This window comes from Argopecten irradians, chromosome 10 (genome assembly GCF_041381155.1).
Source record: "Argopecten irradians isolate NY chromosome 10, Ai_NY, whole genome shotgun sequence".
NCBI classification, from domain to species: Eukaryota; Metazoa; Mollusca; class Bivalvia; order Pectinida; family Pectinidae; genus Argopecten; species Argopecten irradians.
This window is the reverse complement of record NC_091143.1, coordinates 22,527,091-22,543,862: the sequence shown is the minus strand read 5'-3', so window position 1 is coordinate 22,543,862 and position 16,772 is coordinate 22,527,091. Positions and strand designations below refer to the sequence as shown.

The following is a 16,772-nucleotide window of genomic DNA, read 5'->3' as shown; positions in this document are numbered from 1 at the left end:
TTCGTCCTATGTCAATTCCATATGAAAGCAGGGGCATAAATGCAAACATTGCAAACATTTCAAAAGTTTATCGATAAGATGAATACATGATAGATTTTGTGATCATTGACATTTGGTTTCAGGTACAAATCTACAGTTCCAAGTCTCTACAGATCCTAAAGACCATCAGTCGATTTAAGGACTTAGCCTATAGTGGAAGTTTCCGTGATGATGGCAAACTGCTGGTTGCTGGTGGTGAGGAAGGCCTCATCCGTCTTTTTGACGTCGAAGGAAGAGCATTACTTAGGGTTTTTAAAGGACATTCTGGGTAGGTGCTGTTATTATGTAACCATAACCATTCATGGAGGATTTTTAAAAAAATGACTAAAAACTTAAAATTTTTGAAAGATGCCGCCTGATATATATTTGACAGATTTTTTCTCGAATACAGGATGTGGACACTTTTTAACCAAATCGTGCTGTCTTATATTACTTTAGTGCTCGGCAACCTCCTGCTCTCCGCACCCTCCCCCCCCCCCAAAAAAAATGAAAAAAATAAAAGGGTTTTGACTCCTGATATATTTGATTTCTAGTAAAGAATTATTTAATGAACACGTGCCCTTTCCTTCCCCTTTCATATTTAGATTGCTATAGCTTAGCACAATGAATATGTAAACCATTGGCTTTGCTAATGGTGACGGGCCATTGTGGGCTAGTCTTACGGTTAACATGTCCTGAGGGAGTTTGTATCCCATGTGAGGCAGTTTCCGGTTCTGACTGTAGGTCTGTGGTTTTTCATTGGTTACTCTGACTTTCCTCCACCACATAACTTGGCACATCCTTAAATGACCCAGGCTGTTAATAGATCTAAAGCTAATAGTGATTTTCTACTGATCTATATATTTAGCATTTGTTAAGGTTTTGTGAAGGCATGAATATTTATGATGTTAATAGAGAAGTTGACTTTATAGCTAGGCTAAGCTTTTCACACGAGCTCCTAGTGCTATATTTCACTAGATTGCAGAACAAACTTGTAGCAGCTTCAGGTATGGTACCCGGGAGACCTTACAAGTAACACAAATATTATATCATTACTTTGGTGCTTAAATAAGGATTAAATGTATTTTATGGGTAATAAACAATCAATTAAGTTAGTGAAAAAAATCTCGTGGAAGTGTTTAGAATTCGGTCCTTTTTGTGGTGAGTGCCAGAAAGTTGTACTTCAGCAAGTGATATATAAATGTAGTGTTGACTCTTCAGCTTGATGTGTACCTAGGTGATCATCGCTTCCCTCAAGTATTAACTCATGTCGGTTTTTAAAAACACTGAAAATGAAAATGTAAGCCACCAGTTGTTCTATCATGCCTATTTGTGAAAATTCTGAGAGGAGATTCTTTGAGAATCATAAATAAGAGGAGTCAGTTATGCCTTGGTGTATTACATAACAAGCACACAGATCTGACCTTGTTTAATAACGACAGGTACACACGTCCTCAAGGGTTTCAGGGTAAGATTTCAGGTGATAGGCTAACACATCAGCTCGATTTATTACCTATATCACACATATATATATATTACAACAAAGGTGCAACAAGTTGTATAAAGGTGATAACTGTTTTAGACAAATTCAGAAGATGCATCTGATTTATGAATGGTTTATGTTTTATGTCCTATAAATAAGTGGACAATTTAAGGAAATGCTAGGTCGAGAGATGAAGCAAGGCTGGATCACGCGCAGAAAAATCATGGCCTATAGTCAATCCCTTGTAACTGCCCCACATGGAATTTGAATTCACAACCCAGAGGTAGAAGTTAGGCCTAGTGGTAATATATTTTATAGCATCCTCATCAGTAGGGTACAGTAGACCAGGATCACCCATTTGCCCACGTAAAACAAATCAAGTATCCTGGACATAGGATTGATGGGTATCACCAGTTAATGGTATACATAATCTGTAGAGCACTACAGATTTAAATATGTTTTATGTTTCAATTACAGACCTGTACATGTGACCAAATTTCTGCGTGACCGTGTTCGCTTATTTTCTGGATCCGACGACAACAGTGTGGCAGTGTGGGATATCCCTCGTGAAGCTCAGATCACCACATACAAGGAACATCAGGTAGGTCGTGTGAAGGTCATGTGGAGGTTTTGTGGAGGTCATGTGGAGATCAAATCATCACATATAAGGAACATCAGGTAGGTCATGTGAAGGTAATTTCGAGGTCGTGTAGAGGTCATGTTGAGGTCAAATCACCACATACAGGGAACATCAGACTTGTCATGTGAAGGTAATCTGATGGTTATGTGGAGGTCAAATCACCACATACAAGGAACATCAGGTAGTTTTAGGTCATGTGAAGATAATGTGACGTTTGTGTGGAGTCAAATCACCATATACAAGGAACATCAGGTAGCTATAGGTCATGTGAAGATAATGTGACGTTTGTGTGGAGGTCAAATCACCATATACAAGGAACATCAGGTAGCTATAGGTCATGTGAAGATAATGTGACGTTTGTGTGGAGGTCAAATCACCACATACAAGGAACATCAGGTAGTTATAGGTCATGTGAAGATAATGTGACGTTTGTGTGGAGGTCAAATCACCATATACAAGGAACATCAGGTAGCTATAGGTCATGTGAAGATAATGTGACGTTTGTGTGGAGGTCAAATCACCATATACAAGGAACATCAGGTAGCTATAGGTCATGTGAAGATAATGTGACGTTTGTGTGGAGGTCAAATCACCACATACAAGGAACATCAGGTAGTTATAGGTCATGTGAAGATAATGTGACGTTTGTGTGGAGGTCAAATCACCATATACAAGGAACATCAGGTAGCTATAGGTCATGTGAAGGTAATGTGAAGGTCATGTGAAGGATGTTTGGAGGTCAAAACATCACATACAAGGAACATCAGGTAGCTCATGCAGAGGTCATGTGGAGGTCATGTGGAGGTCGTATGGAGGTCAAATCACCACATAAAAGGAACATCAGGTAGGTCATGTGAAGGTTGCAATTGTGTGGAGTTCAAATCACCACATACAAGGAACATCAGGTAGCTCATGCAGAGGTCATGTGGAGGTCATTTGGAGGTCGTATGGAGGTCAAATCACCACATACAAGGAACATCAGATAGGTTATTTGGAGGTCGTGAGAAGGTCATGTCTCAGGAGTCAAATATCAGGTAGGTCTTGTGGAAGTCATGTATAGGTCAGACATCAGGTCGGTCATGCAGAGGTCATATCAAGCTTAGAGACATCATGCATGTATGTTTGTGTGAAGGTTGTGTCAAGGTTGAAGATACCAGATGATATTGAGGTCAATATCACAAATAACAAACCTTAAAGTTGTATGGTCTATCCCTTTCACTCTTTTTGTCATAGTGAAAACTGTTTAAGTGTTATACACATTTTTCTCCGTCTGTCCGAGGTTTAAACTTTCTACTTTTACCACTTTTTATAAAGTTGCAGCACTGGCAGTATTTTTAATTATAGAAGTAAAAAATCTTTATAACGTGTACACGTCAAAAATAAGCTCGAAAGATGCCGAATCATTCCGAACTCTTCCGAACATCGTCGCGACAATCTCGAGTTGTGAAACCAAATGTTAACAATTTTTATCATAAACAAAACATGCGGTCGACCTCAGCAGACTGGATCTACAAAGAAAATAATGCTTTCACATTACAATATTTGATACACACAATATTGAATTACGGCAATGTGTGAATTAGATGTTTCAAAAACTCGCTCTGTGGACATATACAAGCACGATTTGCTCATATTAGCCAGAAGGAAAACGTAAACAAACACATGGGCGCTTACGCTAGTTACCTGGAACACCACGTGCAGGATGGTTGACATAAGTCTCGTGGTACGATTCGGAATGCCGACAAAAGCCGAAGGTACTGAACATGGCGGTGATTGAAGGCACTGTATTCAAAACCAGGAATATATGATCCCTAGATTTTGGCGCTCTTATAGGCCGACATATTCTTTTGGGGAGCTTAATCAATAAGTTACATGTGCATGTTCAAATATCAAATGTTTAAGCAATATATCGTTACAGTGAAAATTACCAGAAATACAACGTAATGGTTTTTAAAAATCTTAATCTCATCTCAGTCATAGAGTTCTTTATGTTTTACTTGGCCAATCACATGCATTACTCTAAAATGATATCATTTTTGATTGGGTAAGCAAAAGGAGGTCCTATGAAAGTTAAGGTAAAAGAGAAAAACTATGAAAGCCAAGAGAGCACACTTTTGTCACTGCAGAACTGGTTGTGAAGATACATAAATTGCTTTCAATAGCCCTGTTGTAAGCGCATGAAGAGTCTTGGAGAGGGAGGAAACCAACGTGCCCCAGAGAAAACCCTCATGATTGGGCAGGTGACCCCTGACCTTTTCACATGCATGCTAGTGTTGAAATTCATGTTGGGTATGTGAATGGCTTAATTACAGCAACTGATCACCCAAATTTGTTATCTAACAATGTCAACGTACCACAATAAAAGACAATGGTATCTCCTCAAGTCACTGGGAAATGTTTCGGAATTAGAGAGTAATTATACAGACCCTTGTATAGACACAATGCAATGATGCATTGTTTTATTAATAGCCAAGTATAGAGACAGCAGATTGCCCTCTGACCCCAAGGTCACGATGGACTTGACCTAGGTGGTGTTAAGTATTGATGTTGGCCCCTATCCTTACATATTAGATGTCCTTGCCTCGACTGGTCACCGTTAATTTGGTCTAGACACCTACTAAATAGCCAAGTACACAGACACACCAATCAGTGATAATCATCTCACTAAATGATCACCGTATTTACTAAGTAGCACCGTCGATCCTTATCTTGAGTTAATTGTGGACACAGTTAAATTCAACTTACTAACTAACAACAAATACAGCTTCCAAACTTTTATTTTCATCATTTTGATTGTTTGCCTGTAAAGTAATAATTATCAAGAATAAGAAAAAATGATAATTTGGCTTGAAGATATTGCTTAGATTGATTGAGAATTACTGACATACTTGATTAGTGGAATAAAATCATTAGATATAAAGGTAGTGTTCTTTTAGTGACGAAATAAAGTTAAAAACTTTTGTTTTTCGTTATTTTGAAAATGTTAAGTTTTTGAAAAGTGTTTTTGAAGGCTTACTACCTTTCCAAAACGAAAAAATAAAAGTTGCTTAAAAACAACAATAAAAGAAGAAAATTTATGTTGAGGTTGCAACACCGAACAAATGCAATATTCTCTGTGTAATCTATGTTAAACATTAAGATTCATATCACTGTTTTACTGTCTGGCGCAATGATAATCAACTGACGCATGGTATTTAGGGCAATGGCGGGAAACATAATATGATCCGCTTTATTAAAAATAATATTTTGATAATTTTAATTAAATTGTTCAGAATGTGATAATATGTGTAGTATTAACGCTAAGCTTATTATTTTTGCAACTCTACAAAATTATCAATATTGTTCCCATTTTCATTTTAAATCAAAATGCATTCCGAAGCGGTAGTGGACTTTTAATTTGCCTGGCTATTGTTATATGTAATCATAATTAGGAATGATTAGTTTATGAGCATGCAACCAGCTGACGCCAATGTACACAACTTCAGTTTGAAAAAAAAAAAAAATAAGAGGTCATTGCTGTTGAAACAATACAGATTGTCCAAACATATTGTTGGGTTTGATTAAGGTGTTTTATATAAACAGTGAGAAAGATTGTTGTAAGGTATAGAGATTCCTACAAATGTGGAGAATGGTATTGTAGATGGTCAGAAAGAACGGACACAATGTATAGTTTGTGAATTATGGAAGGCCTCCGCACATATCCTTACCAATTAAAATTGTACGAGGAATGTTGTGGAGTTCCAATACGTCTCCCAGCAGAAATAAATAGACGTGGCACAAAATAAATGGGTGAAAATCCTGTAGAGATTTGATTATCTGTGTATGTGTTATAGAACGTAATTGTTCTCCCCGACAGTGAAAGGTATACGATTTGTCATGTATATGTATGTAGAGTTTTGTACAGCGTGGCACATGTGAGCGTTGTAACTCTGTACCTCTCTCTAATTCTCTAATCCTTCAGTGCTGATAAAACTGATATAATCAGATGATGAATTCCTTAGATATGGCAGAAATAATTTTTCTCCCATTCCTGTCAATCAAGCACTCCTACTGGTTGGTTAACAAGCTTCTACCTTTTTATTTATATGTAAACTCACGTATAATGTCATCGTTCCCTCTAACAATCTCAATATAGCTACCGCAGATACAGCACCGAGATTTGTGTTCATGTATCGGAACTCTTTAAATGATGTATCCCACTCAATCTGGAGCTATATCCAGCTGCTTATGATTCAGACGTTGTATGGTATTTGTTTTGTAGATCTGAATATAGTGCTAAACCACCATGATTGTCATTATACTGCATATCTGATATAAGTTTTATTGGTCTTAGAAATAAAAGTATGCATTGTGTAACTATATATTAAAGTCTTGCCATGTTTTTTTACGCTGTGTCTTGATCATGCTTCTATATAAACTTAAACCTAATTACGGGTACATATATTGTATCGTTTTGTTAACTTGGTTAACCCCTGATTAACCATAATGAATTGTTCCAGCTTTGATTTAGAAGAGGTCAAATATGTTTCCAGGGGTTGATGAGTTAAGATGATAAGACTGTGATAAAGTTTTGACTTTTCCAATATTGGAGAAAAGGAAGTTCAATTCTTTAGTTTCAAGGCTCAATTGATAAATTGTAAAGGAATTTTTCAAACTAAACGGAGATTAGAAATCGGTTAACTTCAATTTATTTTAAAATTATGACATTTTTTCAACTTGAACATATCCTGTGTCATATGAAATCCTTTGAATTTCATGTGACACATTTCATGGCTTGATTCCTTAATCAAATTTTAATAATTATCTTATTGCTGTGTTATTGGAATACAGCAGATTCTAATCATGGGGTTTTTATTCTCATTATGGAACTTATTGCTTGGTAGGTTACTTTGCATTGAAAAACAGTGGGGTGTATGTTACAGTTACCATTATACAGTATGTATTGCTCGGATTAATCAGCTTAGAATATTATTATTGCGTCTATTGTTCAGTTTTCTGCATACTAAACTTTCTAGATCTATTATTAATGTTTTCTTAGATTAATGTAGGGTCACTTATGTTGCAATAAATGAAAAAAAAACAACAAAAAAACAAAAACAAAAAAGCAAAAAGTAAAAAAAGTGAAGTTATTGTCCTGTTTTTGTGATAGTTTTTATTTAAAAATAAATTTTTTTGATAGTTTTTATTTAAAAAAAATCTGATTTTGCTGTGATTCCTTTTTATCATTTCTATATACAGTACCAGAATGTTCCAGCTGTAAATGAAAAAATGAAATATATCCTGAATCAGCTATAGAGAAGACTAGAATAGCCCAGACTAACCCCAGCAACTACACCACACATAAAGTGCTACCACATGATACCCATTCACAGTTTTTTTATCCATTTTGTTTCCATTATAATTTTGTAAATTTTATAGAATGTGCAGACGGCGCTGTCCAATCCATCATGTACAGCTCTACAGATATATTGTGTCACACGGCATGTTGTAAATGTTCCTCCTGTGGAATTGCTGCTAAAAAATCATGTTCCTACTCGTGTGCGTACAGATCTACACTGTTAGCTGCAACAGATTGGTCGCTGGAGGGAAGTGGCCCTCGTTGATTTTTCAGATTCTCATGTGTTTTCTTTAAATTTCATGTTGATTTGACTTAATATCGGCACTACTTCCTGCCATCAAATTTTAATATGTCATTTTAAATATGACATGCCCAGCGGGAGTTTACGGAATTCAAAAATTAATGCAAGGTTTCTCCTGGAGGTTTTTATGATCCTTCCTGATAAGGATTTCAACAAGGAGAAAGGTCATCACCAAGGTCAAAGTCCTTTTCTTTGTCAGAAAGGATTAAGCTGAGCATGGTTTATATTATGTCGCTATCCACTTCAAAGAATGGCCAGTTTTGCTGCTGAATTGTTTTTTTTTTAGTGCTTTATAACAGATTCCTGTGCCTCTTTCTGAAGTTAATGGTCGGCTATTTAGCATCATGTGATTTATTGTACGGTTACCAAGGTCACACTTTATCTACAAAATATGGACATCAAGTTTTCCATTTGATGCTGAGTTGTCTGGGTTTTTTTTAAGATTTGTTTTGTTTCTGTTGCTGTCTTTGTTCATTTTTGCATCACAGGTTTTTGTTTAATTTCTCTGAATGAAAAATCTGTGTGTGTGTCATTGACAGTACAGCACTCAAGGTTGTTAAAAGTACCGGAAACTTCTGTCAGCATTTCACCTCGCTCCTAACACTTCCGTAACGAGAAAAAATATATCATATTTATACGATAACTATGCCTATGTGTGCCTAGTGTTTCCAAGGTGATGGACATGCGTGACACAATATTCCTTTATAAAAGTATAAACATGACAGGACCGAAGGGTCACCCACTATAACCTGCCTGCTGGTTTTAATCACTTAAGGTTTTATGAATGCATATGGTCTCAGGATTGTTGGGATCGTGTATTCTGGTACCTATAGTTATTTTCTTCTTGAAGGGGTTGCTTAGTTTTCACACACAATTTTTATATCGAAAAAATTTCTTACCAGTAATCCAGCAATAAGAAATTTCCAAGCTCATATCTGATATTACCACAAGCCTTCCCCTATGGGTAGCGAGTTCATTTGGGGCAGTTGTCAGGTGCTGTCTGCTGCTTGTTGATTTTTCTCCTAGTACTTTGGTTTTCCTCACCTAAGCATGGTATGTCCTTAAATGGCTCTTGCTGCTGATAGGGTGTTAAACCAACCAAACCAAACTTTCTGATTGGCTAATATACATGTTGATTGGCCAATATACATGTTGATTGGCTAATATACATGATGATTGGCTAATATACATGTTGATTGGCTAATATACATGATGATTGGCTAATGTACATGTTGATTGGCTAATATACATGATGATTGGCTAATATACATGCTGATTGGCTAATATACATGTTGATTGGCTAATATACATGATGATTGGCTAATATACATGTTGATTGGCTAATATACATGCTGATTGGCTAATATACATGCTGATTGACTAATATTCATCGATTGGCTAATATACATGTTGATTGGCTAATATACATGATGATTGGCTAATATACATGATGATTGGCTAATATACATGCTGATTGACTAATATTCATCGATTGGCTAATATACATGATGATTGGCTAATATACATGATGATTGGCTAATATACATGATGATTGGCTAATATACATGATGATTGGCTAATATACATGATGATTGGCTAATATACATGATGATTGGCTAATATACATGATGATTGGCTAATATACATGATGATTGGCTAATATACATGATGATTGGCTAATATACATGATGATTGGCTAATATACATGATGATTGGCTAATATACATGATGATTGGCTAATATACATGTGATTGGCTAATATACATGATGATTGGCTAATATACATGATGATTGGCTAATATACATGATGATTGGCTAATATACATGATGATTGGCTAATATACATGCTGATTGGCTAATATACATGATGATTGGCTAATATACATGATGATTGGCTAATATACATGATGATTGGCTAATATACATGATGATTGGCTAATATACATGATGATTGGCTAATATACATGATGATTGGCTAATATACATGATGATTGGCTAATATACATGTTGATTGGCTAATATACTGTGACTATGTACTTGATTGGCTAATATACATGGATTGGCTAATATACATGTGATTGGCTAATATACATGTGATTGGCTAATATACAGTGATTGGCTAATATACATGTTGATTGGCTAATATACATGCTGATTGGCTAATATACATGCTGATTGACTTATATTCATCGATTGGCTAATATACATGTTGATTGGCTAATATACATGATGATTGGCTAATATACATGATGATTGGCTAATATACATGATGATTGGCTAATATACATGATGATTGGCTAATGTACATGATGATTGGCTAATATACATGATGATTGGCTAATATACATGATGATTGGCTAATATACATGTTGATTGGCTAATATACATGATGATTGGCTAATATACATGCTGATTGGCTAATATACATGTCATGATGATTGGCTAATATACATGATGATGGGCTAATATATGTAATGATTGGCTAATATACCTGGTGATTGGCTAATATATGTGATTATTGGCTAATATATGTGATTATTGGCTAATATACATCGATTGGCTAATATACATGTCATGATGATTGGCTAATATACGTAATGATTGGCTAATATACCTGGTGATTGGCTAATATATGTGATTATTGGCTAATATATGTGATGATTGGCTAATATACATGATGCTACAGTGTTATCAGCTGTGCCCATTATTATTTATAGGAACATGTATATAGATTGTAAAGAAATACACTGCGAAGCCAGGTGTATTACTAAAGATAAAAATAATACTGATTTTCAATTGAAAAAAACCTAATTTAAATTTTGTTGAATATTTTAGTTACATGTGTGATAGAAATTTTAAATGATTCATGTCTTTTGATTTCCTAAACAAATTTTGTAAAAAATAGTACTATAAAAAATCGTAATCCATCTTAAAATTACTGACCGTAAAAATATCTTAGCAAATGCTGGGTTGCCGAGGAACTTGCTAGTACAAGTTAAATTGATATCAAAATGAAACAAAAATATTCACATGAATCTTGTTTGATACTGGTTGGTAGCTAAGCAAAAATGTACGCAATCACTTTAAATTTGGTTATCTGGTTTATAAAAGTGTTCAGATTGTACGAATTAAAGTTCTACAGATATAGCCGATTACTCACGGTTGTCTATGAGAACATCTGCACTTTCATTATCCCTCCAGGTAAACAACGTAATTGTCAAATTAAATGAAATACATCTCAGGTACAAGCACTGTAATCTAGAGAATTTTTTGCAGGGAGTATATAAATTTATTTTGAGATGGGGAACATCACGTCTGAAAATAGTTATATTGATGCATTACCTAGTGGTAGAAGCTATTAAAGAACAATGAAGGAATGTGCGAGGGAGATTTAGACTTTTATTATATTTACAGTTACTGTCGGAGAATTAATGAAATAATGAATTAATGGAACGCAAATATTCATATGAATGGATGTTGAAGAGGGAAGCCAGTGTCTTTAATCAGGATTAATTTGTTTGCCTGTTGATGTCGTAAACCCTGGTATGTAGATGGTCTTAGTACTTATACTTCAGTGGGGAATCAGAAAAAACCTCTCAAACTCATGAGGACCCTGAGGTATTGCCAAGCAAGGGGCAGGACGTGGATCAAAAGTTGGAGAGATGTGGAATGATTACTTATAGGATGATGAGGGTTCATCACCGCCAGTAATATCATAACTTACTAACACTGTACAATATCAAGGCAATGTTGGTACGGAAAGCTCATCTGTGGATCTCCGCCTCTACGAAGGTCTGATGCATATTTAACACAGAATAATTGATGATAACACAATGAGTTGATGTTATTAACTTAATACAACGCAGTAAGATGGGGATTAGTTAATACCCACAAGTATTGCTCCCTCTCACAATTAGATCCCCTGATAGTATTAACAATCAAAGTTAGATTACCGCCCGGGGTTAGCATCAGGCTTCATGAGGGTGAAGATGGGGCCCTGTAACATGTACATTTTCAGGCCTCTTAGTAATAATAGTGGTTGGCTTTACAAGATATGCATTATCCAGTTCCTAGTAATACTAGTATTTGGTACTGTAAGATGTACATTTTAAGGTTCCTTAGTAACACTCTAGTATTTGGCCGTTTAACATGTACATTATGAGGTTCCTTAGTAACACTCTAGTATTTGGCCCTGTAAGATGTGCATTTTGAAGTCCCTTAGTAACACTTGTATTTGGCCCTGTAACATGTACATTTTGAGGTTCCTTAGTAACACTTGTATTTGGCCCTGTAAGATGTACATTTTGAAGTCCCTAGTAACCTTGTATTTGGCCTAAGTATGTACACCTTAGTAACACTGTATTTGGCCCTGTAAGATGTACATTTTGAGAAGTCCCTTAGTAACACTAGTATTTGGCCCTGTAAGATGTTCATTTTGAGGTCCCTTAGTAACACTTGTATTTAGCCCTGTAAGATGTACATTTTGAGGTTCCTTAGTAACACTAGTATTTGGCCCTGTAAGATGTACATTTTGAGGTTCCTTAGTAACACTAGTATTTGGCCCTGTAAGATGTACATTTTGAGGTCCCTTAGTAACACTAGTATTTGGCCCTGTAAGATGTACATTTTGAGGTCCCTTAGTAACACTAGTATTTGGCCCTGTAACATGTACATTTTGAGGTTCCTTAGTAACACTAGTATTTGGTCCTATAACAGGTACAAAATAAAATAGACTAAAGTTTCCAGAAACACACAGATCGTCCGAGTTTCTATGGTTACAAGGTAAAAATGAGAAGACTTTCTAGAAACATTTATATTGTCCGAGCAGCCATGATTTTAAGATTGTTTAATTGAAAAAGTGATCTAAGAAACCCTACCACATTTGTCCATGTACATGTATATTGTGTATTGCTGGTCCTGCCACAGGATCATACAGGGTGTATAAGTGTATGTAGGTACTGTACCCTGTTATTGTCGTTATGGAGTCAGACAAGGAAAGTCGAGGTGTCAGTAATTAGACAGACCATGAAATATATCGGACCGAGACCTGTCATCATCTCGCCACCATAGGACCAGTTCTCCGAATGTTTGACCATCAGCTGACCGACCACTCCAAGTTCACACATACTTCTCCCAAACCATGGCATTTATACTTTGTTATTATAAATGAGTGCATTTATCATTAAACAGGGCCAGATTATATTTTCCTTGGTCTTTGCCCAATATTGTTTGTGGGCTTGATTATCAGGGAAGCAGACATAGGGGATGTTCTTAGTGTAAGCTGTGGTTGTTCCTTTCATAAGGTCTTAATTAATCTCCTTAATTACTTAAGGCAAGGATAAATTTTATTGTTAAATAAATTAAATTGAATGCGGGCTCAGGCTGGTGAGTTGATTAATTTGTCACTAGACTTTTTTATTAATTAATGTTAATTCCTTTAGATGCGAAGAAATGTCACTCTAATTAGGCAATCTAGTTTTAAATGCACCATCTAATTTATTTCAGTTAGTATAAAGCAACTGGTTTCATTTTCGCATCAGAATCCCTGGAAAAATAAAAACTGCCATCTTTTTATCACAACCCAGTGTTGTTCCAGCTGATTAAATTAAAATGGCCTCTTAAAATTCCTCTTATTTTGTCTTTATTGTGAATTTTATAAGAAGTGTGAATATATTGATTGATTAAATTGAAATATCGTAGAATTACAAGTGAATATTTTTTGCATTTGAGAAGAAATTTTTACTGCAAAAGTATTGGCCTTTGGAGCCTACAAACTGTATTAGACTTGTGTTATGTCCCATTAATATCAATAACAGGTATGACTGATAAATTTAGTTTTAAAACAAAATGCCTCCTAAGAAAGCCCATTAACCATTACCTACATTTAGTATCTGGCAACTCTCCTCCTTACATCTCCAACTTGTTGGCCAAGTTTATTGCAATTCTATATCAATTAGATCTGAAAGATTTTTGATGTTCCTTTTTGAGATAAAACTTTTAAAACTGAAATTCTAAATTAATTGATATGCTAAAACTATTCAACATATATGTGGCAGCTGATTTGATGAGGTGTTTTGACATATATAATCATGCCCAGCCCTTCACCTGTGAGTTCTGAGTTTGAATCCCACGAGTGGCAGTTGCTTCGTACTTAGACTTTCAATCACCTTATAAACATGGCATGCCCTTAAATGACCCTGGCTGGTAATTGAACAAAACACAAACAAACATACTCGGGTAATAGTTTCTATTTCTGTTGTGATTTTCCTGACGATACCATCAATGTATCAATTCATTGTTTGACTAATCAAATAATCTTTTGTAAAGCTTAAAATTTGGTGACATGAGAATGGTGATTGACGTGTCGGCGATGAGTCAGAGGTTCGTAAAGAAAGAAGAATGTATCAATGATAGTCTTGGTACAAAGTAAGACTTTGGGATGGAGTGTAGCATGCTATCTCTGCATTAGAACGACACATATAAAGGTAAAAAAGGTCAACATTTACTACTGCAAATTTACTCTGTATTCAACACCTATATTCATTTGTCACATTTAGGTATTTGAATTAAAGAAGAAAATAAGAATAAATGGCAGGACATTTGTCTAAATTTTTTTAACTTTCTCATCATGATTGTCCAATTCCAATATATGGCTGAGTTATTGGCATGTACAATGACAATGGGTTTCATTACTTAGTAGTGTTGTTAACCCGTTCTGACTGGTTATGTTTTAGACGAGAATTAGACGGAGAATTACCACCGAGGTATATAGCACATAAAGTAATTATATTTGGCATCTCTGGCTTCTTACACATGTTCTAAAACTTGTCGCTGTTTTTACAAATCCCGCCCTCAAAAATTTCACTTAGTAGAATGTGATGAGCTAGTGGTGATGGGGTCAGACTCGAGGAATTGTAATGTAGGGGGCTGTTTTATCCAAATATCTGTCACAGGCCTCACTCCATATCCACAAAAATTTAATTAGAAATAGGCTACCGAAAAAAATAACGTCAATTTTTTTTAATGATTGAGTTGCTGTATTGAATGTCAGTTTGCCCAATATCAGGACCAGTCTGTACGAGGGGATGGTACCTTAAGAGGAAGCGAGGGGATGGTACTTTAGGAGGAGTCGCAGGGGGGGGGGGACCAAGGGAGGGGGTGGGGGTCCAGTTCCATTAATGGAAACAGTACTCAGAGGAAGGGTGGGATAGGATGGCACACACAGTACCAGTGGGGCAATTCTCAGAGGAGGGGTAGGGGAAACTTGGCTTACCAGGTAGATAGTTAGGGAAGGAAGGGGCATGATTAGGGGTTAAATACTCGGAGGGCTGTGGGCCAGAGTACAGAACTGTGAGGAGAGGTTGGGGGCACTCTGTAGGGGAAATACTACTCAAGGGTGGAGGGGAAGACTACAGACCAAAGGACTGTCCAACTGGAGGGGACGGTTGGAAATTACAACAGGACATTCCTGGAAAGGAATGGAATATGGACTTTCTTACTGGAAGGGACGGTTGGAAATTACAACAGGACATTCCTGGGAAGGAATGGAATATGGACTGTCCTACTGGAAGGGACAGTGGGAAATTACAACAGGACATTCCTGGGAAGGAATGGAATATGGACTGTCCTACTGGAAGGGACGGTTGGAAATTACAACAGGACATTCCTGGAAGGAATAGAATATGGACTGTCCTAACTGGAAGGGAACGGTGGGAAAATACAACATGGACATTTCTAGGAAGGAATCGGAATATGGAACTGGGGGACGGTTGGAAATTACAACAGGACATTCCTAGGAAGGAATGGAATATCCTATACTGAAATATTAAGACAACAGTCCTGTTCTGGACTGTCCTACTGGAGAGGACAATTTATAATATGAAGGGGAGTGGGATCACAACAGGACCATTCCTTGGAAGGAATGAATAGGAATGACATGGAATGTTTGGAGGACAACAGGCCATTCCTAGGAAGGAATAGAATTTGTAGTCTGGGGATGACAATTTTAACAACCAAGTGATGACATGAGAAGGGGGACAGACAGTCCCCTGTGAGCTTGGGGATTGACAATTTAACAACCAAGTAATGACATGAGAAGGGGACAGACAGTCCTGTGAGCTGGGGGATGGAATTTTTTAACAACCCAAGTAATGACATGAGAAGGGGACAGACAGTCCTGTGAGCTGGGGGATGACAATTTAACACCCCAAGTAATGACATGAGAAGGGGACAGACAGTCCTTTGAGCTGGGGGATGACAATTTAACACCCCAAGTAATGACATGAGAAGGGGACAGACAGTCCTGTGAGCTGGGGGATGACAATTTAACACCCCAAGTAATGACATGAGAAGGGGACAGACAGTCCTGTGAGCTGGGGGATGACAATTTAACACCCCAAGTAATGACATGAGAAGGGGACAGACAGTCCTGTGAGCTGGGGGATGACAATTTAACACCCCAAGTAATGACATGAGAAGGGGACAGACAGTCCTTTGAGCTGGGGGATGACAATTTAACACCCCAAGTAATGACATGAGAAGGGGACAGACAGTCCTGTGAGCTGGGGGATGACAATTTAACACCCCAAGTAATGACATGAGAAGGGGACAGACAGTCCTGTGAGCTGGGGGATGACAATTTAACAACCCAAGTAATGACATGAGAAGGGGACAGACAGTCCTGTGAGCTGGGGGATGACAATTTAACACCCCAAGTAATGACATGAGAAGGGGACAGACAGTTCCTGTGAGCTGGGGGATGACAATTTAACACCCCAAGTAATGACATGAGAAGGGGACAGACAGTCCTGTGAGCTGGGGGATGACAATTTAACACCCCAAGTAATGACATGAGAAGGGGACAGACAGTCCTGTGAGCTGGGGGATGACAATTTAACACCCAAAGTAATGACATGAGAAGGGGACAGACAGTCTGTGAGCTGGGGGATGACAATTTAACACCCCAAGTAATGACATGAGAAGGGGACAGACA

General features: G+C 36.9%; 1 protein-coding gene across 1 annotated transcript in view; it reads left to right on the top strand.

Moving 5' to 3' along the window:
* Positions 1 to 16,772, top strand: part of LOC138332604 (U3 small nucleolar RNA-associated protein 15 homolog) — a 42,885-nt gene that overhangs the window by 5,980 nt on the left and 20,133 nt on the right. The window contains exons 3-4 of the mRNA XM_069280602.1: positions 123 to 307; positions 1,979 to 2,102. Coding sequence (XP_069136703.1) covers positions 123 to 307; positions 1,979 to 2,102 — 309 coding nt within the window. The remainder of the gene's footprint in view (positions 1 to 122; positions 308 to 1,978; positions 2,103 to 16,772) is intronic.